The following is a 19,892-nucleotide window of genomic DNA, read 5'->3' as shown; positions in this document are numbered from 1 at the left end:
CTCCTCACCTGGGTACCCGGTGGCCTTGCGTCTGACGGTGAGGTTGACGTGGCCCTGCTTGGCGGCCTGCTGCATCAGCTGCACCACCAGCTGGTGAGACTTGCCCACCACCGCCGTGCCGTCCACACAGATGAGCTCGTCGCCCGACCGCAGGCGGCCGTCCTCGTCCGCCGCCCCGTACTTCACTATGTGGCCGATGTAGATCTGGAGAAGGAACGCACGCGTCAATGTTGCTTCTATAACACGCCTTCTTTCAGACTAGAGGAGAGAAAACATCCAAAATACACATTTAGGTGTTTATTTCACCACGTTGTCTGTTTGCGTCGGTAGATTTCTCCTAAATTCACCAAAGGTTTCCATTAGATAATGCCTCATTTTAACATTATATAACACATTTCAAATAACAAAAAATAACTTTCATGGTGATTTCTAGCTAGCTATTTTGTATTATCCTATTCTCCTGTAGTGTCTTTAAAATGTTTCTAAATGAACAGAACATCTCTTTAAAGGCCATTTTCTCTTTATAAATATGTTATTTCTCAGACTCTGACCCAGAAATCTCCACTTCAGCGACTCTTACATCCACCAAACTTTCAAGTTTCGTTTCTAAATATATTCTGAAGGTTACTGCAGAGGGGTTTGTTTATACATCAGTCACAGCCGGATTTACGCAACTTTTAATTTAAGAATATGATTAAAAGAGATTTCAAAGATCCCCCTTGCAAAAATCAAGAAATTTGGAACGTGGCTTTATCCAACGTTCAGATTTCTGTTCTGGAAATGATTTGCATATTCAAATAAAAATATTTCAGAAAAATTGTAATACCAAAAATATTTGCCTTAATGCCAGTAAATAACTGGAGAAGTTTCATGCCGATATCTAATAGTTAAATCGTTTACCCCATTCACTCCTTAAGCGACGCTGTAACTCATTGCATCATCCATCAACAGTGACGTGAACACAGTAGCTTTCATGATTATCATACCCTTTATGATTATGATTCAGGGCTCCGGCTCATTAAACTGCAGTAAATCAAACCGCGACGACTCATTTTCCACTGATCTCCTTCTCCACCTGATGACGTCTCACTCTCATCACTTCAAGGAGTTCGTGACTGACGTTCGGAGAAAACCAAGAAGTCTAACGCAGCCTACCGGGGCCTCTGAGAAGCTTGTGTGCTTCGGGCATTGTGTAGGCGTGCACACACACACACACACACACACAACGGCGCACAACCACCGCGCCGACACCTTTTGGCACAAACAACAAGCACCAACTCCTGAGGGGTGGACCTGAAGCCTGCTGCCATTTTATTTCCCTCTCTTCCTCAATAACTGCCTTCCACTCTCCTTCTTGCTCCACTCCTTTTAAGACAAATATATGGCGCACAACCAGAGGGATTGTGGGTAAGACCTTGGCTTCTCTTAACAAGCTGTCTATGCGATCCTCCAGAGAGCAACAGCTCCAGTTAGACAGATATACGCCGGTTTAAAAAGGCAGCCGAAACGCAGAAGTGAGAGGAAGATGGAAGCAACAAAAAAGCCTCTTATAGAACTGGGAAGCACACTAAGAGCAAGGATAACGCAGTCAGAGATGTATTCATTCATTATCAGCAAAAGTACGAGTGCTTAAATCACCAGATGATCTGATAAACTACTGACAGACAGGTGGAGGTGGAGGGATACTTACAGGTTCCCCGGGCTCATTTCCTCCCAGGATACGGAAGCCGAAGCCTGTATCCTTCCGCCAAAGGAAAATGTCCTGCTCCTGGCAATCTGGCACTGGAATACACAAGAGAAACAGTGAGGGGGGTGTGGGGAGACTCCATGGAGATCAACCAGCAGATCTGCCAAAAGGCCGGCGGGTTCCGCTCAGCGTGGACTGTTTAGCACTCATGTAGGCTAATCACTGAACGCCTGTTCCTCTAATATCAACAAGTTAGCTGTGTGATCGCTGATCAATATGTTAGAATTAGAATCCGTTTATTTACCAGGAATGTTTACACAATCGAGGAATTTTTCTTGCATAACATGAGACATGAGACGTTAGACGAGACAAATAACAACAGTGCAAAATATTAAATTAAGTATAAGATACAGTGCTCAGACAAACAGATTACGTTAGTTGTATGTCTGCTCCTTCCCTGGTTCTGCAACCAGCGATAGGGAAGTGACCATATTTGGACTGCGGAGAAATTACGTTGTAGTCGAGATGTGGTATACGTCTCTGGTAGAGACCTGTCAATCACCTTGTAGCCCCGCCCTAAAGCATACATCAAACTTGCATTCTCTCTCCTGATCACCAGGGGGCGACTCCTCTGGTTGTATAGAAGTATATGCTTCATCTGTTAAAGCTGCAATCTCTCTCCTGATCACCAGGGGGCGACTCCTCTGGTTGTATAGAAGTATATGCTTCATCTGTTAAAGCTGCAATCTCTCTCCTGACCACCGGTGGGCAACTCCTCTGGTTGTATAGAAGTATATGCTTCATCTGTTAAAGCTGCATTCTCTCTCTTGACCACCAGGGGCCAACTCCTCTGGTTGTATAGAAGTCTATGCTTCATCTGTTAAAGCTGCATTCTCTCTCCTGACCACCGGTGGGTGTCTCCTCTGGTTGTATAGAAGTCTATATAAATGACTCTACTTCTCTTGATGTATTCCCTCAGTAAACATTGTAAACATGAGTTTATGTCTCAATCTCTAGTTTCAAATCTTCTTCAATACAGCATGATGTTCATTTAGTAAATTATGGTCATTTAGAGTCAAACAGACCATAATGTAGGGGATGCTTTAGGGGCGGGGCTACAAGGTGATTGACAGGTCGCTACCTGAGCTCTATACAGCGTCTCTACGTCACTCATTCCTCGTCCAAATATGGTCCCTTCCGTTCACCGGTTGCAAAAAGATGGCGCCGAACCTCGAGGCTACGACGTCCACCTCTTATACGGTCTTGCCGAGACCTCGTCACACTTGCAGATCTGCAATCTGAAAAGTTCCTCAACGGCAAACTCCCTTCATGAGCCTGCATTTCTTTCACACATGGATTTGGAGCTTCACTTTCACATATTTCCATCACACACACACACACACACCCACATTCACATCTCGCCGTGGACAGAGCAGACTGTGGAGGAGGACACAGCCGAGTTGGTGTGAGTCGGTTGTACCCAGAGGGCCAGTGTGCCCAGGCTGCTGTCTGCAAGGCTGCCACGCAGTAGTGAACCCATTAGCTCTGCTCGCCCTGATGACGTGCTTGAACGTACCTGCTATGCGGTTAAACTTGCAAATGTGACGGTGAAAAATGCAACAGGTGACGCGAAGCTAAATTCACTTTTCAGTCACACTGTCCTGCCGCTGACATGAGGAGAGCATGACGACTGTTAAACTGAACCAAGAGTTTGTTTCCACCGAACCTGAGATGGCGATTGAAGGAACGGTGGAAAGAGCTGACCAAGACACTTCTGATGAGTTTTGTTTCTGTGAGTTTTACAATCAGCGAGGTAAAAATGGCTGTTTCTCCTCAATGGAGTCTGGAGGCGTTTCCTTTCATATCTAATTATGTGATTGAAGAGTTTATTTAGACCAAACCAGAATTGGTGATTGCCGTGAAAAGAGCTATCAAGATGTTTTTGTTGTTGTTATTTCTATTTATTATATTTTTTTAAGTAGCCCTTTAAGCCCTCACCCCTACTCTAATTTATTGTTTGAGTTGTGTTTAGAGGTTGTACATGTGGATTACATATTATTATAGCCCTGATTTATATGTTTAATTTGATACCAAACACGATATTTTTTTGTTTTTTTGGATTTATACCATGTGTTTTTTCTTGATTTGTACCTTGTGACCTGATATAAAAGCTAAAGGTTTGTTTTGCAGATTTATAATATTTTATAAATAGACCTGCATTTTTTTTTTATCAATGTTTACTGCTCCGAGGATTGCAAAATAAATACTTGAAATTGCAATGTACTGAATTATTGAAAATAAAGTGATGTTGAGAACAAGCGGCCGTTCTGTCGCCTCCAGCGCTCAGAAGGACCCGTCGTCCCTGACTTTGAGAAACACCCAGAGAACCGGGGGCCTCTTTGTCATTCATTGTCTCTTTTTTCATTTTCGTTTCATCGTGTTTTCCCCCTCCTCCGCCTTTCCCGACTCCAAAAAAATATATTAAAAAAAGGCTGCAGACCCTTCAGGGGTTTTAGAACAGATACACCAATCAGCGGCAGCTTAAAGCAGCCTAGTTAATATTTAATCAGCGGGAGTCCTAGATTCCACGGGCGGCCATGATTGTTAACCAACACTGCGATGTGATGAGGAGCGCACGCGTGCGACAAGCTAACGCAGAAAACCCTCCAAACACTTCCCAACATGAAGCCCACCTATTAAAGTCCCTTTAAATATCAAATACAGGAAGTGTAAAGGACAGTCGAGGGAAGCCCGTTATTTCTGGAAGATCCTTCCCCGCCTTCTCCTCACTGGCTCCTCTATCAGAAGCAGAGAATAAGTGGTTTGACACCCTTACAGTGTTCCTGCTATGAATAATGCAAGAATGGGCCATGACTGCAAATGATATGGAGGAGTCTTACAGAGAGGCTGCCTACTTTCTGGTGCTCCACTTCTGGATCCCAGTGACTTCCCAGAGCGAGGAGCCGTTTGGCTGCAGATGAGCTGAACGGTGGCGAGTCGTTTAAAAGGTGAAAGGTCGTCGTCTCTTGACATGTACGATGTGCAGGAAAGTGCACACATGTCATTCTTTCTTTTGTTGTACATGACGGTTCTTTTCTGCCGAGAGGAGGAATGCAAGAACACACACACACACACACACACACCAGCAAGCACTTTTGTGTGTGTGTTCAAGGACAATTTTCCTCTCGGAGGCACCTTTTGTCACAAGGATCGACTGTGACTCGGTAAGGCGCACGAATGTTAAGCAAACACAGACCAACAAAATGGGCTTTAGCTGACACAAACGCACAAAGACAGAGACGCGGCCGCCGGCGTCCACGCTGGACACACAGCTGCGATTCTTTTACTCTCGGCAACTTCCGCACGACTCCAGCAACGCGTTGAGAGAGCAAGACAGTTGGAGATGTCTTTTAAAAAAGGGGGTCTAACAATTTAAATAAAATCTATGGAGCAGTTCTGTGGAATCATATCGTTCCTGACCTTCATGTCTAATCCCACACTCAGACTGCGATAGAAAAGCAAAAGAAATAACAGAATATAAAGAATAGAAAAGAATGTGTATATTACACATGGTTAAAACTGCAATTGCTAAAATTGCATACTTTAAAGGAATAAATCTACATTTTGGAAAGTTGGCTTATTTGTTTTTGCAGATAATTAGATGGATTGATACCAATTCTAGCTGGTTAGCTTAGCATAAAGACTCGAAACAGGAGGAAACCGCTAAACCCTAAAGCAAGTAACTCTAACAAACAATTACTTTGGATAAAACCAGGTTTTCGGTCTTTGTGCTAAGCTAATTTACGTGTCTTGATGTTGTGACATCTTGTGGTTTTTGTTGCGCTGCCTTAATGTTGTTGTTGTTGTTGTTGTGTTGTTATCGTGTCGTGAAGCGCTGTCCTACTGTATGTAATCCTGTTTTTATGCCACCAATTTTCCCAAGCGAGACGTTATTCTCGGTTTCCCGCCCGGGGACTACAGATGTAAATTAGCTCATCGCTAACTCCGGTACAGCTAAGCAGCTCTGCACTGTCCCTGTCAAATAAATAAGTAAATAAATAACATAATGAATAATTAAACTTGCTGCTAGCTGTAGCTTTTCATATATTAAAGTGCAAACATGAGTGGTATCCATCTTCTCTTCCAACTCTCTGGCAGAACATTCCTTTAAATCATGGCATAAAAAGCCTGAGATGCATAGCCTTCTTTTAAATATCATCTATTATCTTGAATCAGCGCCATTAAACGTCTCCTGCCAGATGATCTCAGGCCATATTCACACTAATGGAGGGTTATAAAGTTCTGTAAATGTCACTGGAGGGATGAACCGTTTAAACTCCTAAAGTCAGCGGAAAAAAAAATACTGAAAAACGAGTCGGGACTCGGCTTCTACTCACGTCGGCTCTCGTACATGCTCCGGGACTGCGCCCAGATCTTGAAGGGGTCCGGCTTCTTCTGGAGGGTGAGGGTGCCATCTGCGGGGTCCTGAGGGGGCAGGCCCGGCAGAGGCTGGGTGGGCGCGGCGGGAGTGGGCGCCACGGCCTCGCCGGGCATGGCAGAGGGCGGGTGGCCGGGGGAATCGGTGTGGGCGCTGCGGTGGCTGCACACGCTGTGCTGGGAGCTGGTCTGGCTGTCCTTCCTCTCCAACTGGTGCTGGGAAAGAAGAAGAAAAAAACCGAGTGTGAGGTGTGTGTGTGTGTGTGTGTGTGTGTGTGCGCTGAGGGTGTGTGGGTGTGTGTGGGCTGTAAGCTGAAGGCGGAAGGTATAGAGGGCAGAGAGACGAGAAGAAGAAGTGATAAGTGTTAAGGGAAAGAGAGAAAAGTGCCGATGGAGGACAAAGAGAGCGTCCAATGTCATCGTTTTTTTAGACTGAAAACTGCTGCTGAGGAGAGCGGAGCAATGACTTGGTTTCCATGGTTGCCAGATAAAGACGGACTGAAATGCGAGGGAATTTCAATGAGCACCGATATTTCCTTTTTAACAGGATTCTTTGTTTATCGCAGAAGGTCTCGAGCTCGTGAGCGTACGCGTTTCACAATCAAGGTCGGCGCGTGGAAATGAGGAAACGGGTCAATTCTGGCACGAAAGCAAATTTGTCCTCGTGGGAAGAGAATTAGTATTGTGTGAGGATGTTGTGCTATGCTCTTTGAAATGTGGAATACAATGTGTTTTACGAATTTAAACGATCGGTGTTGAGCCCACGGTGAGGAAAAGATGATTATTTTGAAGGCGTCACCTCAGTTTGGGGTTCCAGTCGGATGACGCTTTCTACTCAATCTAAAAAAGAAAATGGCTACTCAAAATATTTAGAGGGTCACTTGTGCTTCTCTGGACTGGAAAACTAATTCAAAATCGAAGGTTATTTTGAGGGGGAAACAGTATTCTCTCTCTCTCCTCTGGCATTTCCCACCGTGGGGAAGTTTGAATCATTCAATTCTTTCTTTTTCAAAAATGATTTAAAATGTAAATACTCAATTTAATGTCTCTGTTGCCGTTGATTCCCAAACTTTTGAGCGGCGTGCGCATATGAAATGAGCCCGAGTTGTTATTTATTCAAAACTAATGGAACCACCCGACCACGTTTGAGTCGCTATATCTTCTCATTGTGAGAATGTAAATATCATAACCACGTTATCGCTCGCAGATGCATTATTACAGAAGACTTTACAGCTTCGTGAAAAACGAGCCTGACTGAGAAAATGCAATTACGCTCGACGGCCAATATGACAACTGAATAATCTTTTGATCTGGCGTGAATAATAACCCTCCCCTAGATGTACCAGTAATGCCTCTTAACGAGGACAACAGACTTCTGGAGACTTCATTAATGGGTCGAGACGGCACAACCCCTCCTGCATGCGGGAGCTAACTGTGCAGCTTTTATTTAGAGACGGAACTGGAGGCAAAATGGTTGTTTTTTCCCCGGCTGACACGAAGTCTCCTGCAGCGTGACATTTCGCTGACATAACCCAGAGAGGAGGAGGAGGAGGAGGAGGATGAAGGGTGGGCAGGAGTTGCTTTTTTTCACTGGAAAGCTAATCCAAAGTGACAGTCGGGCAGCGCCATTTTCGCCCCCCCCCCCCTCTCCTCCAATCCCCTGTGACATGTGACCTGAATAGGTAACACCTCAACAGCCCTTTTTTTTTTTTTAACTAATCCCGATGCCAACGTGCAGCCGGCCGAGGGGCTTTTTCGTTTTCCGATCAGAAAGCCCCCCCAACATGACAAGTTTTCTCCCTCTCAAAGTTGCGGGAGTTGAACCCCCGTCACTGACCTTGGACGTGCGCCAGGTGAATTCAGGTGACAGTCATTTAACGCTGCACCGGCGTCTCTTCTGAGCTTGCATCGATTTTTTTTTTATTATGCTCTTTAAACTCCTGAATAACTGCGTTGTCCCTGAAGGGAGCCTCGCGCCGCTCACAGAGCCGCTCTCTCCTCCATCTCCATCTCCATCTCCATCGCCCGTCCGTCACACGTTGCAATCTGTTGCAACCTCTCTCTCTCTCTCTCTCTCTCTCTCTCTCTCTCTCCTCCCTCTGCTTTGCCTCCAGCTCGCTCATGCCGTCATCGCCCCTCCAACCCCCGTTCTCCCTGTCTGTGAGCTCCGTTGCATCTTCTGTATATCTGTGCTGTCATAGTGATTCACTGTTGTGGGACAAACCCTCTCCCCACTGGTCTTCCCTTCCCTCATCCTCATCCTTTTTCTTCTTCTCTCCTCCCCACTATCTCCTCCGTCCTCCCCCAGCTGTGGCTTTGAGCCCTCGCTAACAGCTGGTCACTGTTACACCGTTAATCAGCCGGAGGACGGCAGCGTGGCGGGATGTCAGAGCAGGAGAGATGATTTTGAAACAAAGCGGAAACGACGACGTGACGATTAAAGACACAAAGAGAAAGTGAGAGGAAGAGAAAGAAGTGCAGAGGAAAGGTGGAACCTCTTGGATGCAGAACAGGAGAAGCGGGAGTTAGATTTGAAATCTCTCGCCTTTTGTTCTTTAAATAGCGCTCCGTTAACACTCAGTAGAGCTGACACACACACACACACACACACACATGCACAAGAAAAGAAGTACTCACCACCAGCTTCGGACTCCTCTTGGGTTGCACCACTCCTGCAAAACATCGGCAGAGAGACAGAGAGAGCATTAATGACCTGCGGTGCTCTTCCTTCAACCCCCTGGTCCACCCCAAAAAAATAAAATAAATAAATAAAAAACTCCAGGACAAGCGGATGGCAGAAGCAGAGCGCAACTGGCCCCGGCTTGCTCTCCTCTTCCTCCTCTTCTTCCTCTCTGTTGCTCTCTCTCTCTCCGTGCAACACACTGCGCTAGGCTGCTCGCTAATCTAAGTGATCTCCTCCCTCCTCCTCCTCCTCCTCCTCCTCCTCCTCCTCCCTGTGCCGTGTGTGCCGCTCCACTCAGCGCTCTCACCCGTGCTATTAGGAGCGGAGCGACTGATCTATCTGCATTAGACAGGCGGACTTATACTGCAGCATCCCCCGGACTGCTGGTCAAACCTTACAGGGCTGCTGCTCCCCAACCCCCCAAACCCCTCCGCCCCCTCCTCCAGTCTACTTCCCAGCTGTCTCCATCACAAGCGCTCCAGCAGAATCTCAACTATTACCCAGCAGCTCGAGCGTCTTAACAAAAAGGAGGAAGCTCTGTTTCCTCTCCTCTGCTTTGCTCGCGTCGAGGAGCTGATCTCCTCTCCCTCTTCTTCCTCCCTCCACCCTCCTCTTCTGCTGTGCACCATCACTTCCTCTCCCTCTCCCTCTCTTATATATCAACACTAGTTAACACACTGTAGAGAGTCACCAAAAAGATCAAGCTCATTTGTGCTGATGAAATATTAATACTTGGAGCCAGTTGTCAGGGGAGAGGACTCACAGCACTAGTTTCACTCTTTTAGCGGCTGCTTTATTCTCCATCAAAGCCCCAACAACTCACTCAACACGTAGGTTCCTCAACCTGAAGCGCATTCGGACTTTGTGCACACACACACACACACACACACACACACGCGCACACACACTGTGAGAGTTTGCACCGCTTTCTAAGGAAACTCCCTTTCCCCTCCCCGTGTTTCGTGGCTGCTAACTATACGGCAAAGTGTGCCGAGACCAAAATAGACAAATGAATTCCCGGACGGCATCGGGGATAAAGAGTTGCCGTTGCCAAGGAGATCAACTAGTTCTGTGTGCAGCGGCAACCGTCTACTTTGTCAAAATAGGTGAGGTGCGTTTTACACTGATGCTAGATCTCTGATCCACTCGCTCTCCTTCATTGGAGGCCAACGAGAACACGCTCTTTGTATCGAGCCTTGAAAAAAAACAACTCCATAAAGTAGTGATGGGACGACGTGAACACACACGCGACAACATGCGAGCATCCATCTTAGGCTCTCTCGCTGCTGCAAAATAAAAAATCATTAAATGTTAAAACTCTGTTGCTGCAAAGCCGCTCTCTCTCTCTCTCTCTCTCTCTACACGATTCATAATTCATCCTCCCTCCCTCCATCTCGCTCTCCCTCCCTCAGATTATGGAGTGCCAGCTACTGGAGGAAGTGGAACATCCCAGCTGCTGACGTGCCGATGCATGTTTTCCTGTGTGTGTATGTGTGTGTGTGACCCAGGAAGGACACACATCAAGTAATGACGGGATGAGTGTTTCCCATTACAACGGCAGCTGACGTGACCCAGTGACCCTGAAACGCACACATGCAGCGCGGGGAGGTCAACGAATACCGTTCACTTTGAAACAACCTCCGAAAAAAATCCTCAAACTGCCAACGGAGGTCAGCGTGATTAGCATCGAGCGTAGAAAGATTGAATTTAACTACGACCATATGGTTGGTCAATTTGGCCCACGGAGCTGGAGGAGAATAACGACGCCTGACCCCCGACTTCACATCCGCCCCCTGCAACAGCTGATTTACATCTTCAGCCACTCAGCCCGGATCGAATCTCGCTGAACGTTAAATTAATGAGCAGAGCTGCGGCTCGGTGGAAGGAATGCAGGAATCGCATGTTCCTGCACACGCAACGCGTGTAGAAGCTACACATCTGTAATGGCGGCACGTGCAGGTACGGGGGAAAAAGCTTTTATTTTTTATTTATGAGCGTGAAGGCACGCGTGTGGCATTGACGTTGTGGCCTGGTGTTCTCGGATGCAGGGCCTCGAAAGACCGGTTCGGTTCATGAATCGCCGATGTCAACTGCTCAATAACTTGTATATTTAGAGTGTAGAGATTGTGTATGACGCTTGTAATGTTTGTATAGTGTCTTTAAGTATTTTGAAAAGTGCTATATACATACAATGTTTTCTTCTTCTTCTTATTATAATTAGGACTCAGCCGTAGTACTGGAAGTCACATCTTCGCATCATTTGATTAGCCTTTAAAAATAATTGTCCTTAGAGGTTCAAGGTTGTCGTTGTCGAAATGCAGTTTTTATTCCTACTCTGCAACATTGGAAAAGCACAAATAAAACCTGTTTTATACGAGTCTCACAGCTTGAAGAAGGGAAGCTGCTCTGAACAGCTAACACTTCTGCGTCTCCGTCAGCAGACTGCAGCAGACTGTGGCCGGGTGGGTTTTGTCTTTTTTAATGATCCTTTCGGGCTCTGCGCCGGCGCCTCTCATCACCGACATCACCGACGATCGCAGACGGGCAGCAGCGATGTTCTGGCCGCTTTTTAATCATCTGTGGCGCCCTCTGGTTCCTGGCCCGTGCACATCTCATGCTCAGCCTGTAGCGTTTCCATTCATGAAGCTTCATGACGGGGATTTAGCCTTCTTAAGGTTCCTTAACCCTAGAACACTAATGTCAGGTGATTTTATTTTCATTGTGTTGCTTTTGTCTGAGTTGTGTGGGTCCTTGTGTAGCTTCATGCTGCTGACTGACGTTATCGAAGGTAGGCGTGTCTTATTGAAGGTAGGCGTGTCTTATTGAAGGTAGACATGTCTTATTGGAGGTAGACATGTCTTATTGATGGTAGGCGTGTCTTATTGAAGGTAGGCATGTCTTATTGGAGGTAGATGTGTCTTATTGGAGGTAGGCGTGTCTTATTGGAGGTAGGCGTGCCTTATTGAAGGTAGGTGCGTCTTGTTGAAGGTAGGCGTGCCTTATTGAAGGTAGGTGTGTCTTATTGAAGGTAGACATGTCTTATTGATGGTAGGCGTGTCATAGAGAAGGTAGGCGTGTCTTATTGAAGGTAGGCGTGTCTTATTGAAGGTAGGCATGTCTTATTGGAGGTAGGCGTGCCTTATTGAAGGTAGGTGTGTCTTGTTGAAGGTAGGCGTGCCTTATTGAAGGTAGGTGTGTCTTGTTGAAGGTAGGCGTGTCTTATTGAAGATAGGCGTGTTTTATTGAAGGTAGATGTGTCTTATTGAAGGTAGGTGTGTCTTGTTGAAGGTAGGCGTGTCTTATTGAAGATAGGCGTGTCTTAATGAAGATAGGCGTGTCTTATTGGAGGTAGGCATGTTTTATTGAAGGTAGATGTGTCTTATTGAAGGTAGATGTGTCTTGTTGAAGGTAGATGTGTCTTGTTGAAGGTAGGCGTGTCTTATTAAAGGTAGATGTGTCTTATTGAAGGTAGGTGTGTCTTGTTGAAGGTAGGTGTGTCTTATTGAATGTAGACATGTTTTATTGAAGGTAGGCGTGTCTTATTGAAGGCAGGCGTGTCTTATTGAAGGTAGGCGTGTCTTTTTGAAGGTAGACATGTTTTATTGAAAGCAGGCGTGTACTTTTCCTTCACCGGACAAGGCTCACATGTCCCGAGAACGGGTGGACCAACGACCAAGTTCATAGCTCCATTATTTATATTTGTAATCATGTTTCATTGACGATTCCCTAAGTTTTCACCTGATTTTGAGCCTTTTTTTCAGGGTCCTCCCATGATACCTGTTTTTCATTTTATGAGAAGTTCTATAGGTTGAAATGAAAGAAGAGTACTTCAATTTGCCTAGCATTGATGTATTTTAATATATTTTAATGAGAAATATTTTGTATCAGGTACCTTCTATCATACCTTCTATCGGTTAGTAATGGTGTTACTGATTGTATCAGTGTTCAGGGTTAAGAGCTTTTTTTTCGTGACGGCCACGTCAGTTTGTTTGAGACGTGATGAAGCAGTGATGAAGTTCAATAAAATGCAGGAAAATAACGTATTTCTGCATAGTTGTGTGGTCACAAATGTGTGTGTTTGTCATTCTTTCATCGAACAGCACTTGAAGCTTTTCAAACTGAATCTGCAGCGCCGTGTTTTTCAATATGTGGCCTTGAGGGGTCTTTGCAGAGCCCACACACACACACACACACACACACACACACACACACACACACACACACACACACAACGAGTCCTTCCTTCCTCCAGGTTCTCTATACACACCGTCAGAGGGTGTGCAGCATGAGTAATGCTCCCTTCTGAGGAGCAGAAACTGTAAGAGTTACTTTACTTCTCATCCTATTCTCCGGCAGTCTCTATCTGCATTCCCTTTAACTGAAACCTGGCCGCCCGTTATTATCACATTTCATTCCTCTACACTTCATAAGCCCCTATCGCTGTCTTTTCATTTTCTCTCCTCTTTTCTCCGCCGTCTCTCAGGGGGACGGGAGCGCTGTGCACGATTGTCATGGCAACAACGGCGGGAAGACAAGATGGAGGAGTAATAGCTGGCCTGGCCTCCTTTACGGGGAGGAGATCCTGTGTGTGAAAACGCTAGATGCTATCTTTATGCTTCAAGAAATCAAAGTAATAATAGATGTTTTCAACAGCTCGATATTCACACATGCTCAGCGTTTGAATACATACTTTTTCCATAAGTCTGAGACCCGGCAGAATGTACAACTTATTAAATGTAGACATTAAAGGTATAGTATAGATTATTCAAATGTATTTTTCTTTGAACAACTCTCCTTCTTTCATTACTGCAACAGCCTATTTCACCTCTTGCGGTGTTATCCATCGCACAAATGACACGTTGCCTTCGACTCAGTGGTTGACGACCGCAGCGCTTTAAACCACAAACAAAATGCGGCTCAGTTCTTTTCAGACGCGCTGTTCTGTAAGGCGACGGCAAAACGCTCGCCGACAAAACGCATTTGAATGTTTTCTTCCAGTGAAGCTGCTGAAGTGGCGGTGAGATTAGCCGCCTGCTGGGATAACCCGGGGTCTCTTTTCAAGATGTGTTTCTCCTCTCTTTGTCGTGCACGTGTTGTCAATGCTATGCAAGGATTGTTATAATCATTTTGCATGCACGCAACTTCTACGACACAACTCAATCTACTGCAGAAAGGATCATGCAAAGTTGTGTTGTGAAACATAATAAAGAAACATGTCTGGAGACAAACCCTCCCTGAGGAAGATCGTCACGTCATTGTTTGTTTGACCTTCCGCGTTGAGTCCTCTCCTAAAAACAGACTGCGGACTCATTGGTGAGTCACAGATGAACAGATTAAGGCTTCTTCTCCTCCAGCGAAAGTCCACCTTGGTCCTCCTCCTCCTCCTCTTCTCCTCCTCTTCCTCTAAACCAATCCTCTCATACACGCTCCTCTCGTGAACTTCCAGTGCTGTTCAGCAAATCTCTCCTCTAATCCTCCTCCTCCACTTTCCTCAAAACGTGATCCCTGGCCCTCGTATTTCTCATCCTCTGCGCTCTCTTCTTCTTATCGGACCCCTCCTCATCCTCATCCTCCTCCTCCTCTTAGCACCCATAATTGTTATTTGTGAATGATTGCGCGCTAGCTGCTAGCGACCACTTGAAAAGGTTACCGCATCATTCCCAGACAGAAGGACAATGGAGAGAGGAGGCTTCGGGAATTTGTCCAAATTTATAACTCTTTCATGTCAACTACTATTGGCCATGTGAGCATAAGTAAATAGCCGTCAGCAGAAACAGCGGATCCATCATGCGAGCTAAATGTGAACTAAAGCGTCTCCGGATCCCATTTAGTGCATCGACTCTTTTTTTCAAGCAAGAACCCAAAAAAAAACCTCAAGCGGGCTGTTGCATCATAAAAAAATATGTGAATGGAAACACGGCTATTGAGATAATGGCTTAAATGCCGCCTGTGCTGTTTCTGCCCCTCATCACCTGAGCTCACAATAACCACAGGCCGGTGTCAAAGCTGACAGAGAAGATCTGGTCGTGATCTCACCGCTCGTGGCCTCCTTCCTCACTCATCTCCTCCTTTGTCTCCTTTCTAACTCTCCCTCCCTCCCTCCTTCTCTCTCTCTCTCCCATAATGATGCTGACATTCACCACAGTACAGCAGTGTTATTCCAGCAGCAGTGCACAAGGTGAAATCATTAGAGGGGAATAACTGATGTGGGGTGCGTATTCCAAACCTGCCACTAATATAAAGATGTGGGTCAGCCGGCATGGACGGCAATTTAACGACAGTGTGAGGAACGGACACGAATGAGGGAGCTCCAATGTCATTCAGTGTCAGCGACGACACTTTAGGTGCCGGCAAACAACTTGTTTTGTTTTGACATTTCAATGAGAGAAACTATTTATCTCTGGGTCAGTGTAAAGGGAAATGAATGTCGCAGGGTAGCAGAGAAATATAGCAGCGATAAAAATCCTTCATATAAACCAACTGTGTCATTTTCTAATCAAAAGCAATGAAACGTTTCCCATGAGCGCAGCTCTTTTGTCATTTGTTCACTCCAGGTACCGTGTTTTTCAAAACTAAAAATGGTATTTTCAAAATAAAACGCATCCAGAGCAGAAAACAAACAAAGCACACCCTTCTCGATAACCTTTTTTTTCATGATTTATGCAACACAGGACGTCAGCAGACGTGAAGAGCGACTCAGAGGTCCAACTCGGCAGCATCTCCGTATTCAGAACATATACGAGTCCCTGACCTAATGCTCTCATTTGCCCATCTCGCCTCTTTACCCAGCATCCCACTCCTTCCCACACTCATCTGTTAACTCAGCCCATCGTCTCTCCGCCTGTCCTCGTTTTATCCCATCCAGTCCGAACATTTTCAACCCGCCACCCACTCTCTTCCTCACTTTTTCCTCTCTCCTGCCTTTCTCATTATGTCACTTTTTTCCCATGCCAACTATTCAAGCTGGAGTCAGTCCAACAGACAACCGTTACCTACACATCCTCTTCGCATCTTAAAAGCTAAATCAACAAAATTTGATGTCCAGATGCAGAACGTACCTCTTTGCACCAGCATGGTGACCTCACTGCCTCTGGGACATTTGCTCAGCAGGTCCACCACCTGATTGTGGCTCATGTTCTGGACGTTCCTCTTGTTGACCTCCATCAGAATGTCGCCCTCCTTCAGGCCACGGCAACGCGGGTAGTCCACTATCTGCTTGACCCGCTGCCCTCCTCCCGTCAGGCTGTCAGCGATCGTGAAGCCGAATCCCTTGTCACCCTTCTCCATGTGGATGGTGATCAGCTCCGGCTGGGTGGCGATGGACGAGGCCATGTTGACCACGTCGCTGGAGTAGCCGTGCGAGCCGTTGGACGCCGCGTCGGCCGAGGGGCTGTGCGACCGCAGCTCCCGCATGCCGTTGACGGGTCCGGACTTGTTGGAGGGCGAGTGATACGCCTCCTGTCCGTTGACGATGATCGGCTCCTTGTCCACGATCGCCACCGAGGTCACCAAGCTGGTGTTGGGGTCGTCGGGGTCGAAGGGCAGCGGGTAGCCGCGGCATAAAGCCAAGTCCACCATGGAGCCGATGGGGATGGACTGGAAGATCTTCACCACCTGAGCGTGGGTGTAGCCCAACACGATGGTGTCATTCACGCTGACGATCACATCACCTGCACCAAAGAACACCATAGGGTTAGTGACGCCATCATTGACTCAAGAAACAGCGATTCACCCTGAGAAATATGTTTTCTTTTCTCTTTACAGAACCCTTTTTGGAAGAAAGAGCTTTACAAGGATTGTTAAAAGCCCGCCTTCAAAAACTTGTGAACCATTTAGTAGGTTCAAACCCAAAACCATGAGGGTTCTAGATAAAACCCTTGGAATATAAAAGGGTTCTCGGTAGAAGTCCCTGATAGGGTTCTAGATAAAACCCATGGAACATAAAATGTTTCTCGGTAGAAGTCCCTGATAGGGTTCTAGATAAAACCCATGGAATATAAAAGGGTTCTCGTCAAAGTCCTTTAAAGGGTTCTAGAAAAAACTCTTGGAATATAAAAGGGTTCTCGGTAGAAGACCCTGAGAGATTCTAGATAAAACCCATGGAATATAATTGGGATTTCGTTAGAACCTCAGGGGTGAGTTCATGTTTCTGAACCTACAGAGAGGGTTCTGGGTGGAGCCATTACACCAAAGAAGGGTTCTCTATATTGAACCTTGCATACTGGGTTCTGGGTAGAACCTTCCACAGGTGATTCTAGGTATAACCCCACATGTTGGAAATTAGGTAGTACCCTCTGGGTGTTTTCCATGTGAAACATTTACAGAAGGTTCTACCAGGAGCAAAAAAAGGTTCTCCTCTATATGGTTCTAGTTATCACCTATATTTCTAAGAGTGTGGAGTTTGAGGTGAATATATCAGGTCTAAACAACAGTGCTGTAAAAAAAAAAGGTTGTTGATGCAGCAGTAGAACCTAAAATGGCATCACTGAAGTAAGACAGTACGGTGCTATATATTTAATCGTGAAATGTGTCTTTATAATCAACAGGGAAATCTCATCTTGTGACTCCTGCATTATTCATGATTTTTAAATTTTCCTCACAATGCTCAATTCCTCTGTCTTTGCTTTATGGGTTATTCCTTTTTCTTTATTATCCACAAGTACTCGCTGAATTCACGGAGGGACGAACCCGAGCTGTCAAAGTCTGTGAGTGCACATGAAGGGACCCTGTAACTGGGCTCAGCAGTGGAGGCAGTGTGTATGAATGAAAACAGTGCCCCCTGTGGATAGAGGCCGTGTACTGCACCTGTCTCCATCTTGCCATCCACGGCCGCAGGCCCGTCCAGCACCAGGCTCTTGATCTGCAGGAACTCATCGGGCTCGTCGCCTCCGACCACGGTGAAGCCGAAGCCGCGGCGACTCTTCTTCAGCTTTGTGTTGATGAAGATTCCCTTCAGCTCCGCTGGGTTTCTTGTGAAGAAAGGCTTCCCTCCTGCGGGGTAACGGAGACACGGCTCTCACATTTGCACCCGTCAACATATTCAATCCTACTTTGCAGACAGCGTTCTTATGCATGAGGACCAACAATCCTTAAACGGCATGGCTATGAATCGGTGTATTGGTTTGTCTGGTTGTTAAAGTTTCACACTGATTGTCCTGCATGCATTCGCTTGTCACCTTCCACACTTTATAGTAATTTCACAAATCGGTTCCTTTTTTAAACGTCACGTCAAAAGACTGCAAACTAAATTCAGCAGAAGTGGAATATCGACGGCCAAAGTGCAAAATGATCCAGGAAAAGTGGGGGAAAACCTCCTACCTGCACTTTGTGTAATTTTCTTTTTGTATTTTTTGTATTCTGTATGTTGTATTATGTATTGAGTATCCTTAACAAATAGCATTCTGCAAGAAATTCTCAAAAAAAGTGAATTCTGCAGATAGGAGGTTTTTGCTCTTCGGCCATCGATATGTTTTGTCCCCAGAAAATGAAGTACAAAATGCATCTTTGAGCCTCTGCCAGGATGCCGTCATAGAAGAATCAAGCAGTCGTAATGCACACTGTTAAACATCGGGATTTACGTTTGGCTCCTGTCGGCATGGGCGGCAGCGCTGGGGGCCCCTGAGGGTCCCTGTACGTCTCCAGGTGGTTCGGAGCGTAGTTGGCTAACGGCGTCGCCGCTGACGAGTGCTCCTCGATCCACTCTGCGAGGACACAATTAAAACACGCGGGCGTCATCGACACACGCGCCCAACACCACCGGTGTATTTACATGCCACACGCATGCACACGCATGCACACGCAACACGCAACACAGGGACAGACACACGGAGCTTTAAGCACACGTACTTGCCATCTGATTCATTTCTACACTTTCAGCTGTCATTTGCAGCTTCTACTCGTGTTATTTGTGAGTGTTGCAATGTAAATATATGATGTATACATAATGTGTTGTTAAACAGTTACACGGTGGTAGTAACACGCCTGTATGTCCAGAGGTTTTCAACACAGGGCAAACATCTGCATATGAATAGAGGAGAGTGTCAGTATTCCAGGAGTAAAAGTACACAACATTGAGAGAGGACAATCTGAGTCATAGTGCAGACTAAAAGATATTAATAATTCAACATGAAAAAATAATTATTCATATTAAGGCGAGACACCCGAGGGCAAAAACATTGTTTTTTATGCGCTGATCAATAGCGGAAAGAATATATTTTTACGACTTCTGCTGTTTTGCATCTGTAGATTTCTCTGATAACGCCTCATTTGCACATTTAAACATAAAACTTGTAATACAATAAATCCTCCTCTTAAGTCAGTGAAGAAGTGGTGAAGTTTCATGGTGATATCTATGAGGTCATGTGTTGACCTTCTTCACCTGTAGAGTCTTCATCATGATGTCACTAAACTTCTCTTTAAAGGACGTTTTCTCTCCATGAGTTTGTTCTCAGACTCTGATCCAGAAATCTCTCTTCAGCAGCTCTGACATCACCAAACTTTACTCTTTCATTCCTTCATATATTCTGAGGGTTTATGCAGAGGGGTTTGTTCATAACATTCATAACCTCATTTATATAACTTTACTCTTTCATTCCTACATATATTCTGAGGGTTTATGCAGAGGGGTTTGTTCACAACGCATTCAGAGCCTCATTTATTATTGTTGACAGTATTTTCTGATTCATTGAGTGCACCGAAGGGAGGTATGGACGACAGATTTATGGACCTTTCTATGAATATGATATCCTCGATAAGCTGCAAGTCGCACTGAATCTTAGAGCGTGAGCATCGCGCCTGTGTGTTCATATTTAATAGAGTTATGACTCAGAGAAGGAGCACTGGTGTTTTAAAATACCTTTAATTGCCTTCATGAGCCAGAAAAACTACAATAAATAACTTTTTTGTAGTTCCCAGAGCCCCAGCATGCGTCTCCTTCCCACCCGGCTCCCCGTTTGAAAACCTCTGGGCTGAAGTTAAAACAAATCTCTTCCTATCCTGTTTCATGGTCAAGCAGATAAAATGATCAAATACAGAATGATATATAGCATTTATGACTTTCAAATGAAAACCTAAAAACACCAAAAG

At 45.7% G+C, this 19,892-nt stretch overlaps 1 protein-coding gene across 1 annotated transcript in view; it reads right to left on the bottom strand.

The window, feature by feature from the left end:
* The window catches only part of LOC306743731 (membrane-associated guanylate kinase, WW and PDZ domain-containing protein 1-like), a gene marked incomplete at its 5' end in the record, with an annotated part of 94,283 nt that overhangs the window by 8,921 nt on the left and 65,470 nt on the right, over positions 1 to 19,892 (bottom strand). Inside the window, 7 exons of the mRNA XM_079226279.1 lie at positions 9 to 204; positions 1,691 to 1,782; positions 6,085 to 6,340; positions 8,762 to 8,796; positions 15,866 to 16,477; positions 17,613 to 17,798; positions 18,386 to 18,508. Coding sequence (XP_079082405.1) covers positions 9 to 204; positions 1,691 to 1,782; positions 6,085 to 6,340; positions 8,762 to 8,796; positions 15,866 to 16,477; positions 17,613 to 17,798; positions 18,386 to 18,508 — 1,500 coding nt within the window. The remainder of the gene's footprint in view (positions 1 to 8; positions 205 to 1,690; positions 1,783 to 6,084; positions 6,341 to 8,761; positions 8,797 to 15,865; positions 16,478 to 17,612; positions 17,799 to 18,385; positions 18,509 to 19,892) is intronic.

This window comes from Taurulus bubalis, assembly GCF_910589615.1.
Source record: "Taurulus bubalis genome assembly, chromosome: 11".
Taxonomy (NCBI): Eukaryota; Metazoa; Chordata; class Actinopteri; order Perciformes; family Cottidae; genus Taurulus; species Taurulus bubalis.
The sequence above is the reverse complement of the archived record's forward strand: the minus strand, read 5'-3'. Positions and strand labels throughout refer to the sequence as shown.